Source organism: Pyrus communis, chromosome 7 (assembly GCF_041283825.1).
Source record: "Pyrus communis isolate YQ-2024b chromosome 7, ASM4128382v1, whole genome shotgun sequence".
Taxonomy (NCBI): Eukaryota; Viridiplantae; Streptophyta; class Magnoliopsida; order Rosales; family Rosaceae; genus Pyrus; species Pyrus communis.
The window spans coordinates 2675528-2695781 of NC_142571.1; the positions used below are offsets into that span (position 1 = coordinate 2675528).

Below are 20254 nucleotides of genomic sequence, written 5' to 3' on the forward strand. Positions count from 1 at the left end.
CTTCACATCAAACATGAAGGTTTTTGACATTCCAGTTCTCTGCTATTTACAGCAGTTGATTGTAAAGAACATGGTACATTAGTTATGGCCCTGTGGCTAAGTTATTCTCGCTCCGCAGGGGCAGAAGTTTTCCACGGTTATCTGTCAACTAGTTTTGTGTAACGATCCTGGATAGGCGAGATCGTTGTTGGAAACATGGGTGCAAGGAAACGAGCACATTATCTGCTGAACCTCTAACCAACATCTGCAAAGTAGGCTAGTTTATGTGATTTCTTGTTTTGATGTATGTTGCTAGATTAGCATATTGATTTTTTCTGTACAATAGATAATGGGGGACGGAACCGGACCCTAGAACCTAAAGTGCATGGATTAACGCTCTTAGCCATCTTAGAACCTCAAGTGCAGAGATTAACGCTCTTAGCCGCTCGACTCACAAGCTCCTTGTAAACGCAGGTTACATTTTCATGGAAATACACGTAGGTGCATTGTTTATGAGTCTAAGTACATTGTATATACATTTGATGTACCAAAACAAAAGGGACCACAGTCGGTCGAAATCTGATTTGACATATCGGTATGCTAAAAATTTTGTTTTCTAGTGGATGCAGATGCACTGTTTTTGCACGGTAATCAGTGTAGCACGTCACGGCTGGAATCCAGCCGACGTCTCTTAGCTGCACAAGAGATTAATTCAATTTCTTTTGTATAATGTTTTTCACACATTTTTTTTTAATTATCACATTTTTTTTTTAATTTTCGGCTATCAAAGCGAATAAATTAAAAAAGATTAATGAATAAAAATTAACAAGAATATGTGAGGTAAAATTTGGTGTATAAATAGTATTTTCCTTTCTTCTCTATTCTCCACTCTATTGTTTTTGGCCCAAGAGACGATGCATTAAATGGAGTTTTAACGAAAAGCTCCCGGTACTATTCATTTTAACGAAAAATCACATTTTTACACTAAAAATTCAATCCTGATACTATTCACTTTACTCTTTATTTTGTCCTTATCATTAAAACTCAAATTTTCAAACCATTTTCTTTAATTTTTCTTACATTAAATAAGGGTAGACATAATAAATTAGTATTGAACTATTCGTAAGATTCTAAATTAAATTTATACTTACAAGTACAAATGAATATTGCTAGAATACAGTACTAAATTTTTTTGTCTTTTCATCGTTGAAAATAATAATAGTTTTACAATTTTTTTGACGAAAACAAGGTCTGGTTACAATGTTACATACCACTTAGTAGTACATATTTTATATAAGATCTAACTGTTTTAAAGATTCTTTATATCTTCATGTGTAAAAATTAACTGTCACTTTTCGAACGACTCAATACTATGTAGCAAGACTAGGAAAAATTGTAAAATTTATTTAGAAACAATTCACCATTTTAAGTATATTTGGTGTTAGTGTGACTGGGATCAGAATAACCACCACGAGGTGGCTTAGTAGTTAGGGATGATTTCTAGGCTCGTATTTTACATGACACGTTTTGAGTTCAATTCTTAACACTAGTAAATCGCACAATGATGGTTAAGAGAGACTAAAATGTTTTTGTAAGTCTTTTTGACCTTCAAAAAATAAATTGTAGTGATGAAACCATCAAGTAGTCCTTTTTTTTTTTTTTAAAGGAAAAAAAAATAAAAAAGGAGTATTGAATACATAAATGGATAGGTGGTTGACGGTTGACGCTTGACGGTTGACGCTGAACTTGGGAGATAACTTGCACAACGATGAAACTTTCTCGAAGGTCAAGCCTAACCCAAAGGATGTTCATCCAAAGCCAAAACCATTTCATTTCTAAAAGTCAGCATCATGTGCACAATCTAATTTTATTAATGTGTTTATTTTATTTATTTAGGAAATAAAATATTTCAGTCAAAAGAATGAGATTAAGTTAGGTCACATAATGTGTGAGACTTGAAATCCAATTCAACAAAAAGATTATAAGTTCTCGTTATTCTTGTGAATAAAATTTGGAATTTCTCATTTACATATGCCGGATACAACACTAATTAGTAACAAAATCATAAATCATGTACTAAAATTGATCACTTATCCATTTGAGATTGGCATAATTTTCACTAATTGTGAACTCATACTCTTGCTTTTGTATAAAAGGTTTTTCTAACCAAAATGATCCATGAGATTGACATAACTCTCACTTTGGTCCATGACGATGTAAATCGATAAAAGTGATCATTGAGTTTGTCAGTTGTAAATTATTTTGGTCATTCCGTGAAAAACCTGCCAATGTCCTCGTTAAGTAGAGAGGTTACAACAACAATAACAACAACAACAACAAAGCTTTTTCCCACTAAGTGGGTTGGCTATATGAATCCTAGAATGCCATTGCGCTTGGTTCTGTATCACATCTTCTGTTAGATCCAAGTACTCTAAGTCTTTTCTTAGAGTCTCTTCCAAAGTCTTCATAGGTCTTCCTCTACCCCCTTGGGCCCTGAACCTCTGTACCATAATCACATCTTCTAACTGAAGCATCAATAAGCCTTAAGTAGAGAGGTTAGTTTGACAAAAATACTCTTAGAAAGGTAATCACGTGGTCGTTCATGCGACAATTTAACAAGGACATTGGCAGATTTTTTATGGAATGACCAAAATGATTTACTGTGTACAAACTTAAGAACCATTTCTATTGATATTTCTTGTCAAAAACCAAATTAAGTAGTTATGCCAATCTTAATGAAAAATTTTAAACGATAAAAATCCAAGTAAAATAACAAAATTGACCCATAAAACTAAACAAAAAGTTGAACAAGATATAAAGAGAAATTTTTAAATATACTATAAAAATTGTAGAAAGATCCAAAAAGAAACTTTTTAAATATATTAACAAAGTTCTAGAAAGGCACAAATAAACAGGCTTCTAGATAGTATTATGTTGGTAACGTAAGGTTTGATTATTTACAGTACAAAGGAGGATCCTCTTCTAATCCTAAGGTTTGATTATTTATAGTACAAAGGACGATCCTCTTCTCTTCTTTTTGCATTTGCAGAATTATAAAATCAAAATACGTGAGCGACAATATTGATAGAGAATAAATTAAAATACGTAAGTAACAATATTGATAGAGATTTATTATTGGTATTCCAAAACGCTGAATTTTTATATTTAAAAGAAAAAAAAATACACTTATAAGAAGTATACAATGAAATTTTTAGAATGTCAATAATAATTTTCTATTAATATGTAATAGAAAAATTCTCCACCGCTTCATTAGCTTCTCATAACACATGCATAATTGTGTACGGTAAAATTTACATCATAAGATAAGGAAAAGAAAAAGAAAGCGCGCCCGACAAACTTGTTACTATATTTTTATTATATTAAATTGTCAATACATTGCTTGCCGTTGGATATTAGGGGTCATGAACCTAGGCAGAAACTTCCCTTTTTCCTTGTGGCCCAAAAATATGTGTTTTGTCCGATGAAGACGTACGACTTGAGATCAAGGTGTCCCCATGGTGGTATCCTTTAGCACCACATATTTTCATATTAGTCGATCTCATTTGTCAATGTTAGGAGTTATCAAAACTTGTATGATAATCCTTTTTTTAAATGATTATGAGATAATTATCATTAGTGTTTTATTTTGTATTTTATTCTAAATTATAAATTGCGGAAAGAGATGTAAATCTTTTATAATACGCACACTAAAAAATACTAATCTTGAGAAGTCATTGAATCGAAGCACAAGGAATCACGATAGGAACCAATAAGTAAAGATCTTTCACTCTCTCTCTATATGCCTTATGCACTTCTATATGGGGTAGTTTTTTATTTGTACACAAGCAATGTTTTATCCTAAATTATTCTAAAAACGGGAAGAGAAACTCAAACTTTAATAAAAAAAGAACACATTGTTCTAGTCAACTTCACAAAACTAGAAATCTGTATAATTATCTCTTGTTGGTAATATAATATGATTCATATACTATAAATATCAAATTAAAGAGTATACTATCATTATCAAATTTTCTCTTTTTTTATTGATGAAAATCAATTGTCATCTTTAACAAAGAGTATAATATCTTTATCAAATGTTTCTTTTGGGATCAAAAGGTCACGCGTTTGGATCGTAGAAACAGTCTCTTTGTAAAAACAATGATAAAGTTACGTACATACAATAAGCATCCCTTCTCTCAAAAAAAAAAAAGGATAAAACTGCGTACATACAATAGACATTCCTTCCCTCCTCCGACCCTCACAAAGAAGGGAATCTTGCTTTAAAATCAATTAACATCTTCTTTAATAAGGATTAGAAACAAACCATTTTCCACATCAATTTTCCACATCATGTGCTAAATAATTACTCAAAGACAAACCGATAAAGAAACCGAAGTCTCAACCCACCACATTTCCACAAGCCGGCCCCACTCTGTTCGGCCAATCCATTGCAGCTACGTCTTAAAATTTCATCTTCCACGAAACCAATATGTAATTGAAGTCATAGGAGGCTGCGCACGTGAGTTTTATCCAAGACTTTCTGAGTTGCTTTATTACATTGAATCTCAGTCTCAATCAATCAAACCCTTATTCATATATAGTATAAAACTTATGCACTAAGGGTTTATATTTAGACTATACCATAAACTAATATTCGTGCGTTCTGATACGTGAGCGAATTCGTAACATCATGCGTCACCAGATGTTTAATATCTGTAAGCATGCGGGCCATGTATGTGTGTGTGTGTGTGTATCTCTCGTAAGGAATCTTCGATACTTTGCATTTTTCCAATTCCATTTCATCAATCAAACTCTTCCCCTTTTCCTCCATCCTCTTCTTCCTAGAACCTCACCCGCGAGACCCCAAAACCAAAAGTCTTTGTCCGTACATTATATATAAGTAACCCTAGGGCAAAACTAGGTCATCACAATTCACGCTCACTTTTTGTACACATTTTTCTTAACTCGACAGTTGAAACTGTTTGATATATAACTTCCGGAAATCCGTCGAGGATCTTATCATCTCTGTAATTCGTTTTAAGTTTCGAAAGGCGATGGACGTGCCCGGTGTGAACGTGAAGAGCCCGAAGCAAAGCAAGAGAAGCAGATCAAAGGGTGGTGTCAAAGTTGTCTACATATCAAGCCCTATGAAAGTTAAGACTAGTGCCTCTGAGTTTAGGGCACTTGTCCAGGAGCTCACCGGAAGACACTCCGATGCGGAGCGTTTTATGGAAACAAATAACAGTGGCCAGCATCATCAACAAAATGTTCATAAGGATTCTCATGAGCAGCAGTTGAAGGTTGTGGATGATTACGTGCTGCTGCCTCAGCTTCCTTTCCCGAATTCCTTTTACCAGTTTCCGAATTGCGCTTCGGATTCTTTGTTTGAACCATTTTCTGGGCAGTTTGAGCTGGAAGTGCTCAGAAGCTATGATCAAATTTAAATTTTATAGTTAGTAATAGATCTCTCTGTAATTATCTATTTTTTTTTATCAATTAATGCTGCAGTTTGAGCTGGATGTGCTCAGAAGCTATGATCAAATTTAAATTTTATAGTTAGTAATAGATCTCTCTGTAATTATCTATTTTTTTTTATCGATTAATGCTATAGTAATATATAAGGGACTTCTTCCACGAATTCTTCAAGTGCAATTTTCAGTTTTCAATATAAACTTGAGTGAGAAGTGTTAATGTTAGTTGCGCAGTAGGCGTGTGCTGATCGTCGTTTTTGATGAATGTTGAGTCTGCATTAGATTAATGATCAGAATTATCTCATGCACGTGTTGGCGACTAACTATAATATTTACCTTAGTTTTGATTTGGCCACAGGAGGAATGATTGTATCATTTTGGACAAAAGAAAGAAAAACAATGTACCAATTTGAATAAGATAAACATTGCCGGTGACTATACCATTCAAGTACGTGGTCGGATTTGTTGGGCTGTCGAATAAAAAGTTGCCACATTGTCACAATTGGGGCTGGATTAACCAAAAGGCCAGGCAAGTGTGTGTTTGTGAGGGGAGAGAGGGGTCAGAGAAAAGGCCTGTTGCCCTACTCTGTATCTACGAGTACAATTATCTAAGTCTAACATCTCGTTTGAAAGAACTTTTAAAATGATTGAAAGCACTTTTGAAATAAGCATGCTTTTGAAAGAAGCACCAGATATGTGCTTCTCGTAGGAAGCACATTAAATGCTTTTCAGAATCCACTTGGATTTTTATTAATGATTGGTTTCACAAACATTTACCAAAAGTGTTTTCAATCATTTTAAACACTTCCAAACGAACCCTAAGATGATTTAAGAATACCACTCATCTCTAGTTCATTACTTTAAATTCAATAAGCTTGGAAACCAATATGCAAATATACATAAACATGTCTTCATACATGTATTAGGATACCAGCATATACAAGCCAGGTTGAACAGGGTCATCCAAGCATCCAACAAACTACCTAAAACAAAACAAAACAACAGCCTATGTTGGAGTTCAGTTCCTATGCTGCTCACCGACATTTCACAAATCATAAGGAGTCGTTCATCCTTCAATCATGATGTAAAATCATTCTATTGTATAAAACTTTATAATCCGAGCTTTTTTTTCCATCATCATCTAAAGATCATCATTAAAAGAGTTCATTAAATTTGGAGACTGTTTAATCATTCATATGTTTCTCAGGCTGCAATTGCACCAACTGAACAGCTCAAACCTGGTCGTGTAAATGGCAAAAGAAGAAAAATAAAGAGTGGAAATGAACGCCAGTATATCTCTCCCTTCAGGCCGAATGCGGAAACCTTCTGTCCAAGCGCTCTGTGCCTACAAGATCAACAAGTAGTAAATATAAATTCTAATATGCATCAAATTTAGCAGAAGTTATATAAAAAACTCCAGATGATGGCATCAACAGTTGATGATCAGCTTCAGTTTCAGTCAGTACATACCTGATTTCCAGTCTGAAGAGTTGCGATGTTGTTCCCTTCCCCCGATTATGCAATAGAAATCATTTCCGGACACATTGAGCACTTAAGGTAGAACGGGCACTGTCATTGGTATCAGACCACTGCACATAGAAATTGGCTCACTTAACTACGCAGATGGCAATTGCCAAATGAACCTGCACTATAACTCTAATGAATCTGCAGTACAGATTTTGTGAAAGCTTCATTTTCATTTTTAAATAACACAAGCGTTATGGAAATTGCACCCTCAATCCTTAATTCCTTATGGTCTCACGATTCACTGATAAGCTTCAAAAGCAAATCACAATGATACAGTGAAGGAATACAGGGCATGCCGTTGTATTTATATCTCTAGTATTTGACTACATGCAAAATGTCAAAGCTACTGGTACGAGTTAGAGTTAGGTTTGTTGATCCCTGGGGAATCCAATCACCAAGCAAAAGCACTCATATATTTAGGGACTGATAGCCATTGACATCTAATAACCTGAAAAATGCACAAGGTATGAACCCTGATAAACGGAGTATGCTGCATATTTCTACAAAACAATATTCAAGGAAAATTAAATTCAGGAGCCACAAACAGCAAGAGAGTTTTATGACACCACGAAGAGGATGCCAACTCAAGCAGGTCATTCATATGAAAGCACATATATGTATAACCCAAAGCAGTTAGACCATGGAGTAGAAGAATGAAGAAATTTTGAGCAACACGTTGGACAAATGAAACTTTCTAAGGACACATTTTCTGAGTTAAAATCATACAGGGGCTAAAACTAACAGGGGTGATGTCGCTTCAACGTATCAAAATCATAGATGCTGGACTTCAACTTCTTTTGACCTACGAACATCATACATCCTGGAGTTCAACTTTTCCTTGATACGCACTCAATAACTGAGGTACTTCATCTATATATCTGGCCACAAACTTCTCCAAGAAACCTTCCTCCGCAGGGGTCAACAGAGTACACAAACTCACATTATCGATTTCCTTTATCAATCCTTTCGCCAACAAAACTTTAACAACTGAACACCTCGGGATAATTCTCTTTTCCAAACTGTAACAGACGACTATTGGGTATTTGGCAATTGCAGTTGACCGCCATCCCATCTTGTTCACTAAAAAATCCATTACTTGCATTATTTTCTCCTCCGACGTAATCATACACTGCGGGTTCTTCCTGAAAGCAGTGAGAGCATCATCCTCGGACCAACCCCAACTCTTATAAACTTCTTGATTTCTATTGCATCTAACCTTACTTTTACCACACAATGCACGCATTGCCGTCAGAAAAGTTACTTTTCCCAAGTCAAAACCCATTTTCTTAACCTCGTCCACAACTTGACAAAACTCTTCAGGCTTTAGCATTAAAGTGCATGGATAATAAGCTATCAACCGAGAAATGCAGAATTGGGGCATACCTAATTCTCTCAAAATCCGAATTTTCGGCTCCACCTTCTTGGAGTGGCCTTCCACGAAGATCCACGAGCCGTGCTTCAACACAGATGCGACATTTTTCTCAGAAAGAAGACTACTTAGGAAATTAAAAGTGGGTACAATCCGATTTTCCAAGCTTGTGGTCAAAAGCTGCGGAATGTATGACAGAGTTATTGCAAGATCCTGCCTTGAAACTCCAATAGACCTGAAAAACTCAAGCTTCGGCAAAAGGTTTTCCTCAGGATCCAATTGAAGAATTTCTGAGCGATTCCTGACGATGTTTGTGATCTGGGTTTCAGAGAGTCCATGGTTTCTGAGAACGGTCAGAACGGCGTCTGCTCTTTCCGGCGATCGTAGCTTCACTCTCTTGGATGCTGAAATTGCATTTTTTGGTGACACCCCACATGAGTTTATGAGGTAATTAACTGAGAATTTGGGTTGGATTTCTGAGGTGAAATGTCTGCAGAGTAGCAGATTTTGAAGAGGAAAAAGTGAGGGTTGTGGATCTCCAGAGACAAACCGTTGAGTTGTGGAAGCAACTATACAGGAAGATTGCGAATAACCAAATCTCAGGGACTTCAATTTGTAGAGTGCAGCCATTTGGGGTGCCGATGATTGATCAATTTCAATTGGAAAAAGCCCCAAAACCCTAGCGGGTAAAACTACGGCTGGATAAAATATAGAAAATCTGAACCCGATCCGACCCTAAAAAATTGAATTAAGATAACGTATCGATCTAAGTATACACGTTAAAAATCTGTTATACCGATAAGAAAAATATTAATTTAATAATTTTATACAACTGAAAAAAATAATATAGTTAAAAGTAATAGAATTTAATCTCACTTTTGTGAGGTTAAATCCCTACCGTTGGATTGGCTGAGATTTAATCTCAATTGTCCAATTTTTTTCTCCACCCTAAAAGATAAATTAGACTCTCTCTCTCATTATCAAAGTCGAAGCTCGAATTGAAGCAACTACTTTATCTCTCTTTCTCTCACTGAACTCTCGAATCTCAATCTTGAATTTCATTTTGCACATACTTGCACATTTGATATTTTGTAGTAGACTAGTAGTGTATTAATGTTTTTTTTTAATTTTTTATTAGACTCTTATTTTGGAGTATGTAAATGTAGTACTTAACGACAAATGTATTTTTTTGTTTCGAAGAATATTTATGTGGTAATGTTGTACGTGCAAATTTAGTAAGGAAAAAAAAAATTTCCTTAATGGGTCATAACAGGTCAAGTCATTTTACTTATTGGGTAAAATGACCCGACCTGTTAAGAACTCGTTAAGATAATGGGTGTGACACGACTCGACATAACCCATTAAGATAACAGGTGTTATATGAAAACGATACGAACACAACAAACACGACCCGTTTGATGGCTTACTTGTTGCTTAATAACCCGTAAGTTCGCTTCCAAATACATTATAAGGATTTCCTTAATACTAGCGGAAAATATTTTGTGAATATAAAAAATTTACATTTTTTACAAAAAACGTGGATTAACACTCATGATTTTCAGTCGGTTTTGCAAATTCGTACATAAATCACCATTCAATCTATGTATTTTCACCCTCACCTCACTGTGAAGTTAAGGTGAGATTTCTGTTGAGATTCTTGAGTGTATAACCCCATTTGACAATGTTATGGGCCTCCTAATATATTTTTCACTTTTTTTTTTTTTTTTTCGGCTTAAATATTTTACTAAATATACATTTGTTACTTAATAAACCGTAAAACTGCTTCCAAATTCCTTAAAAAGTTTAACTTAATGCTCAAGCAAAATATTTTGCAAAAAAAAAAATTTCACATTTTTGTAAAAAAACAAGGGTAAGAGACGAGCTCGATGCACGCAAAATGAAGTAGACTCAGTTCACGCAGAACGAGATGAAGCATCAGAAGCAAAATAACCCGGGCTTCGCTCACAGAAAATGGGGCGGGCTTCTAGCATGCAAAACGAGATGAGCTCTGTGCACAGAAAATGAGGTGGGATACATCACACAAATCGAAGCCAGCCCTGCGCATGAAAAAACATGGATGGCCCCATGCACGCCAAAAAGACGGGGGCTTCGTGGTTGCAAAAAGGGGCAAACTCTAGTATGCAAAACAATGCGGACAACTCACATGCAGAACGAGGCGAACCCAGGCACACAGGACGAGGCAAACTTATGGGTGCTTATAAAATGAGGCGGCTCGACACACAAAAAAATATATTTTGAAGAACATGAATATGATAGTTTGTTGTAGTGATAAGAGAAATAAAAGAAAAATAAACAAAAATCTACAAAAATAATTCAAATTCTTACGGGTGCCAAAAAGTCCCGTGATTTATAGTTTGTATTTAAACATTTGTAATCAATGATTTAAAACCTAAATTTAAAGATATTTGAACTTATTTTCTTTGTTAATTTTTCTTTTATCTAAATCTAAACTATATGTTAATAGAACTCTCCTTATCAACCAAAAAAAGTTAAAAGACTATTTAACAAAACAAAATTTTGCTATTTTTTTTTGTTTAAGCCTCACTTGCAGGTGATTTTAACATCTCTAATTTGACAAAAATAAAATAAAAAAATAAACACCAAATATAGATTTTAACATCTCTAGATTTTTCACTTTTTTTTTTTTTTTTTACTTTTCAGCTGAAATATTCTACAAAATATATAGTTATTGCTCGATAAATTGTAAATCCGCTTCCAAATACATTATAAAATTTTCCTTAATGCAGAAAATATTTCTAGAATATAAAAAATTTACATTTTTTTTTTTTTACAAAGAAACGTAGATTAACACTCAGAGTTTTTAGTCAGTTTTGGAAATTCGTACATAAATCACCGTTCAATCTATTTGTTTTCACCTTCATCTCATTGTGAAGTTTTGAAAATGAAGGTGGGATTTCCGTTGAGATTCTTGAATGTAGACCCCCATCCAACAATGTTCTAGGCCTTTCTACTATATTTTTTTAGTTTTCGGCTTAAATATTCTACTAAATATATATTTGTTGATCAAAAAACCGTAAAACTACCTCCAAATTCCTTAAAGAAAAGTTTAACTTAATACTCAAGAATAATATTTTGCAAAAATAAAAAAAATTGCATTTTTGTCAAAAAAACATGGGTGTTAGGTTGGCTCAATGCACAGAAAACGAAGCAGACTTAGCTCATGCAAAACGAGGCGAACCATCGGAAGCAAAATAAGGTGGCCTTTGCTAACAGAAAATAGGGCAGTTTCTGACATGCAAAACAATGTGAGCTTCGCGCACGAAAAATGAGGTGGGATATGTCGCATAAATCAAGACCAGCTCTGCACACAAAAAACAAGGTTGGCCCTGTGCATGCCAAAATGACACGAGCTTAGTGGACGCAAAAAGGGGAGGGCTTCTGGCATGCAAACGATACAGACACCTCACATGGAAAAATATATTTTGACATCTCAGAACAAGGCAGGCTCCGCTCATGTAAAACAAGGCGGTTTTACGCACGGAAATACATATTTTGAATAACATGAATATGATAACTTGTTGTAGTGGTAAGTGTCACATCTCAGCCTGGGCCCCACCACATCCTGGGCTCGACTCTGCTGTGACACGATATTGTCGGCTTTAGGCCCCAACCACGCCCTCACTGACACACCCCGACCGAGGTCAGGGCATGTTGGCCGTCACGTTAGAGTGATGTAACCATGTGCACAGTTGGAAGCTAAGAATAATAATAAAAGTATGAATAAATAAAAACCAAGTTATACACTAAGTAGATAACATACATGTGCAAGTGTAAGTGTGAAAAACAATGTTCAGAGCACGGAAGACCTAGTGTAGTCCGGGAGAAACAAACACTAAATAAACACACCCAAATGTGTTCCTACATTGGTGATAATCTGTCAGATATGCTGTGAATCCCTCGAGAGCCACCAACAGAGCTATCCAAACTAGAACCTGGAGGGGCGCAAAACAGAAAGTGTGAGTGGGCAAAAACAAAGCTTTTCAAAACCATTTCAATAACAAAAGTTCTAACCCCTCGCTGTAAAACCTGTATAGTTTCCCAGAAAATAGAATATACACATATATATAACATGCTCAGAAATATGCCATGTCAAATGCCTCTAAATAAAGTGCAAGTACTCAGGTAATGTCAATCAATGCCATATAATCTGCCAGCCGAAATCACCTAACGTGACCTGTACGGCGGAATCTAGAGCTCAAATCCCCAACTCACTAACTATACCTGCACACGAGTCGGAACCACCTAAAGTGGTCTGTACGACAGGGCTGGGTGTAAATAAATACGCTCAAGTGCTACGATCACGTGAAGACTGGGCGAATAATCGCGGGTCACCTACGAGTCAGAACCACCTATAGTGGTCTGTACGACATGACTGTGCCCTAACTTGGATCCAAGATGAGCGTGTGGTGCGGGAGGTGAACATCACGTGAAGGACTATGCCCTACTTTGGACGGGAGCACTAACACCGGGGGTGCAGGTTATGAGCTCTCTATGCATCTCAATTCACTACTAAACAGAAACATAAACCACAACTTACCTGATACTTACATGTGCGTCCGCATCACCAAACATATATATATACACAACTACTAATGCATAATTAATTAGGCAAACGCAAAGCATGGAATTTAAAACATATAAACGTTTAATTTCACTTTCTGGGAAAATCACAAGTATATAGGTATATACGGAAAACCAAAAGCCCACTCACTGGTATGTAGAAGGGTCATAACCCTCTTGCCTCAAGTGACTGCACTCGTCCTCGGGATAGGTCTCACCTATATGCGAAACAATTATAAAAAAGTTAATTTAAAGCACAAACCCAAACTAGGTAAAAACTTTTCATACAATGCTCAAATGGGGTGTATGAATACACCAATGTGATCTAATCAACCTCACGAATATCCCCATATTTTTAAAATAATTTTCCGACGCCGCACGTGCCCCTACGTGCCGGCCAAGGCACGACCACACGCGTCGCCCACGTGCAGGCACGTGTCTGGCACACTGACGGCGTCAGTTAATGCCATCAGGAATATTCTGTTAACTTGACAGATTCCATTAAAGTTAACCTGACGCCGTTAGGAATATTCTGTCCAAACTGACGGAATATTTCGTCATCTTCTCCGTCCAACCTCCGGCGTCGGAAAACCGGGAAAATTTCTAAACTTAATATCTCACTCGTTTTTCACCCAAATTTCACAAAATTGGTACCAAAATGAAGTTTACAACTAGAGGAACAAATCTTTACCACTTTCAAGCACTAAAACCAACGAAATCTCGCAGGAAAAACTGCACCAAATCCGGCCAAACCTGCAACTCACGATCTCGACGTCCAAAACCTTCAAACGAACCACCCCGAGACTCCTAAGGACCTCACCAAGCTTCCTACAAGCCTGAAATTCCCAAAAACACATGAATTTACGTGTGCATGAACAGTACCCCGAATTGAGCATCTCGGGTTCGACGTGAAAATGAAGGTTCCCTTACCTGAAATGAGTATGGTTGAACTCCTAAGAACCTCACGAGCATAAATATATAGTTTTCTTCCTCGATCTACCACGTTTTCGAGTGAATTGGTTATTGTCCGTACACAAATGAAGAAGAAGGAAGAGAGAGAGAGACTCGGGACAGGGCAGAGAATAAGAATGAGTGTGGGTGTGTGTCTGTGTGGTCCAAAATCAGCCAACCAAAACCCCAAAATAACCACACAACGAAACAAAACCACTAGGGGCAAAACTGTCATTTTACCCTTACGGTATGAAAAATCCGGGACGGGCTGCCACACTCACGGTTTTGTTTCTGGGAACTCACGAGCAACTTCCTGGGATTGCTCTCGCGTAAACTCGCTTAACTTTGGAGTTCCTACGGAATCCTAAGCCAGTGAGCTTCTAAAAAGCCTCGTGCTAGGTAGAGATGAGAATATACATATAAGGATTTGGCTAATCTTATTTTTGATAATTTTATTTTTGTTTGGTCTTAATGAATAGGTACAAGTCAAATTTCTCTTCTGTTATAGCTGTATCATTTAGCATGTTAATTTATACTTAAGTAGCCATACCTTTATCCTGGAACCCCGGATTTCTTATTTTGTTTATGTTCTGTGAACTAAAGTAGAACTAAAGTAGAATACTAATTCATGTCAACCTTAATTTCAGGTTTCTAGACAGATTGGTGAGCTCATTGGAAGAAAAGAAGCACCATGAAGTTAAGTTGAAAAAGAATCTGAATAGCATAGCTGGCAAACGCATGGAACTGCAGAATTCATTATCTTCTTCCTGGCCTAAGCAGGTGACGTATTTGTTGATAGCTTTTGATAATGTTCTTGAGTTTTCAGATTACACTACAATCCGTCATTTTATGTTGTCTAACTTTTGCGCCTCTGGCCCTTTTAAAAGCCATGTTTCTCCCTGTGTGTGCCATCGTGCACATGCCCCATGCATGTGAAGAGTGTTGTAGCTCTTTAGTTGAGTATTTTCTTCTAAGTTCAGAAAAATGTGCATACTCGAGAAGTTAAATAAAACAGAAGGCTTAAAGCTTTAGGTCGATAAATGTTTGGCAAAAGCTAGAAGTATTTTGAAGTTTTGGTTTTTTGTTTTTTGTTTTGAGGTTTTGACTCTGAAACACAATTTGTATCAAGTATCACTATTAATACTGGCTGTAGAGTGTGACTTGTGTTCTAAGCCCCTAAGAGTTGTACCATTGCATTAATTGTTCTTTGCAGAACAAAATGAAACGAAACAGTGAGAACTTGTGGTGGGTACTGGGTTGTATTCGGTAACTCCTAAGCTAGCAATGTACTGTTCAGATTGAGGTCTCTTTATTAAGGTGTGGCAATAGACTCATGTCTTGTTGCGTTGTCAAGTTACAATACCGATTAAAGAGGCATAGTTATTGTGTTTAATCTGCTTCTTGTGTTAGCCGGTTGTATTCTTGTAAGTTTTGCGTTAACTAATAACCAACACCTCTATCAAGTTGAGCTCATGTTGTGTGGAAAACTGCCACCTCTTCTCCATTCACTTCCTCGCATTTTTTTTCTTATTTTCGGTTTAAATTTTTGGCACAAAGCACTAACTCGTGGTTCAATTGCAGGAAGCTGCTCTTACAAAAAGATCTATTTCTCTGGACGATGTGGGATGTTACAATCCACCATTTCTTAGGGGTCTGACGTCCTTGTAGGCAAACTTTCGGCCAGGGATTGGCTTTGATACCAAACTGACACATCCCGCATTGGGCCCTCACCACATCTCGGGCTCGACTCCACCTTAGCACGATATTATTCGCTTTGGGCCCCAACCACGCATTCACGGTTTTGTTTCTCGAAACTCATGAGCAACTTCCCAAGGGGTCACCCATCCTGGGATTGCTCTTGCGCGAACTCGGTTAACTTTGAAGTTCCTACAGAATCCGAAGCTAGTGAGCTCCCAAAAGAGCTTGTGCTAGGTAGAGATGGGAATATACATATAATGCTTACATGATCCATTCTCCTGGGCGATGTGGGATTTTACAGTAAGAGAAATAAAAGAAAATTTACTAAAAATGAATAAAAATTGATTCAAATTCTTGTGGGTGCCAAAAAGTCAAGTCACACGTCACTTTCTGGCTGCCACAAAATCACTCTTAACTTTTTGGCACCCATAAGAATTTGAATCTTTTTGTACATTTTTCTTTTATTTCTCTTACCACTACAACAAACTATTATATTCGTGATGTTCAAAATATATTTTCCGTGCAAAATCTATTATAGTTCGTATTTAAACACTTGTAATCAACTTAAAACCTATATTTAAAGATATTTGAAACTTTTTTTTTGTTAATTTTTCTTTTAACGAAGTAAAATTTTGTTATTTTTTGTTTAAGCCTCGCTTACATGTGATTTTAACATCTCTAATTTGAAATGAAATTAAAAAAAATATACACTAAATACACATTTTAACATCTCTATATTTTTCTCTTATTTATTTTTACTTTTCGGCTTAATATCCTACTAAATATACACTTGTTGGCATCTAATACATCCTACTTGGTAATAACAAACCAAACTAATTTTAAATATATAATATATAAGATTATAAATTATTACAATCGTCGAATTGGTTGAGATTAATCTCAACCATTTACTTAAACTCAACTCTCTCTTGACCTCACTTTCTTTCTATTCTCTCTGGACTTGAATAGATGACTCCGCCAATTCCACTAATCTCAACAGTTTACTTAACTCAACTCTCTCTTGACCTCATTTCCGTTCTATTTTCTTTGGACTCAAATCGATGAATCCGCCCTCTCTATCTACTCCGACCGACATGCTCTCTATCTCTTGACTCTAACGCCTTCTATGTCACTCCTCGATCTCCACTACATTCATTTTTTGCACTTATTGTTTTTTCAATCTAGGAAAAGATCTGGAAAATGAGTTTAGAAAAAAGACTTGGACTACTTGGGTCTATTTAATCCAACGAAAAACATGGCACAAAATCGAATGTAGTAGCTTTCTATGATTCATATAACCGACCCCACTTAGTAGTAGGATAAAGCTTTATTGTTGTTGCCTTTCAATCTCTAGAATGGATTATAAGCGACTTACGAGTACATTCTATCCAATCAAATACCAGACGAACAAAGCCAAGAACCATCAATGTTACAATTAAAGGAACCAGCCACAACCACGGAGAGCAGATCAATCTCAAGTTGTTTACAATTAAGAGAGAGTATATACAACTATAAAGCAACTAGGCAGTGAAACGCAAAGACAAAACAAATGAGCTTTCATTTTTCTTTGGCCAAGATAACCACTGAATTCATTTATACAGAAAATACGAACTCACAAAACTGAGCCAAAAGCCACTTGCTAGCAATGACAATGAGCAGCGCTAAATCTGCATCGAGACGTCTAAAATTGTTCAATATCTAATCTCTTTTGACCTACGAACATCATACATCCTGGACGTCAACTTTTCCATGATAAAACTCAATAACTTAGGTACTTCATCTTTATATCTCGCCACAAACCTCTCCAAGAAGCACTTCTCCGATGGCACCAACACAAAACCCAAACTCACGTTTTCAATCCCCCTTATCAATCCTTTCAACAACAAAACTTTAACAACTGAAGACCTTGGAACCAATCTCTTCTTGGAAGTGAAACCAAGGGCCACCGGGTTTTTTGCAATAATTTTTGAAGGCCATCCAATCTGGTTCGCTAAAAACTCCATTGCTAGCATTTGTTTCTTCTTCGACACAAACATACAGTGTGGGGGCCGCTTAAAAACAGAGAGAACATTGTCGTCAACCAACCCCACGTTTTGTAAACTTGGCAAAACCAAACAACGCGAATATTGATGTCAGCGAAGTTGATTTCTGCAGATTAACACCCATTTGCTTAACCTCGTCCACAAGTTGACCAAGCTCTTTCGGCTTTAGCATAAAAACGTAGGGATAACAAGCAAGCAATAGAGAAATGCAGTGTAGGGCAAACCTAATTCTCTCAAAATCTGAATGTTTGGCGTCACCTTCTTGGCATGGCCTTCCACCAAGATCCACGAGCCCTTCCAAAAACATTGATTGACATTTTTATCTCATAAACCATTCTCCTCAGGAAATCACAAAGTGGGCACAATCCGCCCGTAGTCAAAAGATTCGGGTTGTACGCCACTGTTTTTCAAGGTCCTGCTTCAAAACTCCAACAGACCTGAAAAACTCAAACTGCGGCAAACAATTCGATTATCTCACCTCAATATTCTCAATTTGCTCGACTACTGCAAGGAGGAAAGTTTTCTTTTCCTTGCTTACCCCCTTTGTTCAGAACAGAGGTTTGAAAAGACTACTTCAAAAGGAAGGAAGAGACAGCAAACTCCATTCAAACTGCTTGTGGACTGGACTTCCTCCACACATCACAAGACCCAATGAGTTATGCGACGAGTTTCAAAACAAGCAAACTCTTGTTGGATGGAGTTTGTTTTTCTTATTTTCATATAAATTCTAAACACAAATAATTTCATCTAAAATCTATTCACATGACATTGAATTGATTTACTAACTTATTTATATTTTCGTGTAGATTTTTAAATGTGAAACTGGTTGAATTTGGTCAAGTAACATTAAAGTCTTAACATTCCAAATCAGTCAACAAACTATTAACAAAAGAAAACAATTAGCCTTAATGACCAATTTAGCTCCAGAGAACCCACAAACGAGTAATGAACTCTTGTTTCTTCCTTCCTTCAATTTATTTTCTTATCACCTATATATTATTTAGTTTAATATTTGACACTATCAAACTGACACATCATAATGGACTCTAAAGTCAGACGTGTACGGATTTAAAGTGGTGATGATTGAGTTGCTCATTGGAGGAGTTGTCGCCGATGAACCTAAATTAGTGAACAATACTCAATTATGGTCAAAATGTTGTAGACTAATTTAGGGTTACTGGGGACACCTCTTACAGTGAGCAACTCAGTCATCATCACTTCAAATTTGTACACATCTGCCTTTAGAGTCCATTATGATCTGTCAGTTTGATATAATGCCAAATATTAAACTAAATAATGTATAGCTGATAAAACATATAATAATAAAAAATTGAAGGAAAAAAGAAACAAGAGTTAATTACTTATTTGTGAGTTCTCTGGAGTTACATTGGTTATTAAGGCTAATTATTTTCTTTTATTAAGAGTTAATTGACTGATTTGGAATCCAGTAGACTATAGTTCTACTAGACGAAATCCAACTTGTTTTACATTCAAATTTTACACGAAAATATAAATAAGTTGTTGAATTAAATTCAAAATCATGTGTGAATAGATTATAGATGAAATTATTTGCGTTTAGAATTTATATGAAAATAAGAGAAACAACCTCATCCAACGAGACTTAGGCCAGCCCTACAACAGCTTGAATGGAGATTTGCCGTATCTCAGCACAAGTCAAGCTCATTTCCTTGTTCTTAAGTAGTATTTCGTACATGAATAACCAAGCAAAAGAAGACTTTCGTCCTTGCAGTAGTCGAGCAAATTGAGAATGTTGGGGTGAGATATTCGACGAGTAAAATGGTTCTCACAAATATACAAATAATAAACTAATTTCTCAAAATATACTATTATGGAGCGAACGACGCACATAATACAATTTTAAAATAGCTACTTAAGAATGTATGTAATAAGATAATCATCTGTTTGTACTACTCTAACTTTGCTCTGTCACTTCTAGTATAAGAAAGCCTATCATGTAATTTCAAAAAAAAACTAATCACAATGATTGGTCCAACTAATAAGAGAAAACTATACCAAAAGACTAAGAGAAGTTCAAATTTTAAGAAAAATGAAAAACAGATAATTCATAAATTGGTTTTTCGTTAAAGCTCTGCTTTTTATACCATTCCAAATTATGCATAAAGGATAACACTTGAGTACTCATTTTTATTGAAGAACTTCTAGGCGATTCATGATGATCTTCACGAGCGTTCATGGTTTCTGAAAATGGCCAAACCGGAGTCAGCTCTCTCTGGGGAACACACCTTCACCCTCTTGAGTTTATGAGATAATTCACTTTGAAATCGTGTTGGGTTTCTGAGATATCTGAGGTGAAATGTCTGTAGAGAAGCAGCAGATTTTTGAAGAGTAAAATGTGAGGGTTTTGGATCTCCATAGACAATCGTTGAATTATGGAAACAACTATGTTGGAAGATTGCGAATAACCAAATCCGAGGGCCTTCAATTAGAAGAGCGCAACCATTTTGGGTGCCGATGTTTGATCAATTTCAATTGGAAAAAGCCCCAAAACCCTAGCGGGTCTAACGTCTAGTGAAGTTTGAGACGCAGTGCTATTTTAAGTGTATCACATATTCCTTTTTACTTCTCACATATAT

The 20254-nt window shown here is 36.1% G+C and overlaps 2 protein-coding genes across 3 annotated transcripts; one reads left to right on the forward strand and one right to left on the reverse strand.

Moving 5' to 3' along the window:
* The first annotated feature begins 4632 nt into the window (after positions 1-4632).
* Positions 4633-5617, forward strand: LOC137733548 (uncharacterized). Its single transcript, XM_088696714.1, has one exon. The coding sequence runs from the start codon at positions 5034-5036 to the stop codon at positions 5421-5423; it is 390 nt and encodes a 129-aa protein (XP_088552840.1). The 5' UTR covers positions 4633-5033; the 3' UTR covers positions 5424-5617.
* A 684-nt stretch (positions 5618-6301) lies between these two features.
* Positions 6302-9091, reverse strand: LOC137735482 (transcription termination factor MTERF8, chloroplastic). 2 transcript variants are annotated; one of them, XM_068474915.2, is made up of 3 exons: positions 7720-9091; positions 6921-7039; positions 6302-6795 (listed from the first exon to the last, which is right to left on the reverse strand). In XM_068474915.2, exon 1 carries the CDS (start codon positions 8974-8976, stop codon positions 7789-7791), a length of 1188 nt encoding a protein of 395 aa, XP_068331016.2. In that variant the 5' UTR covers positions 8977-9091; the 3' UTR covers positions 6302-6795; positions 6921-7039; positions 7720-7788. The 2 variants fall into 2 exon arrangements, with proteins under 2 accessions (XP_068331016.2, XP_068331015.2); XM_068474914.2 differs by having other exon boundaries at positions 6602-6795; positions 7704-9091.
* Positions 9092-20254: the final 11163 nt, after the last annotated feature.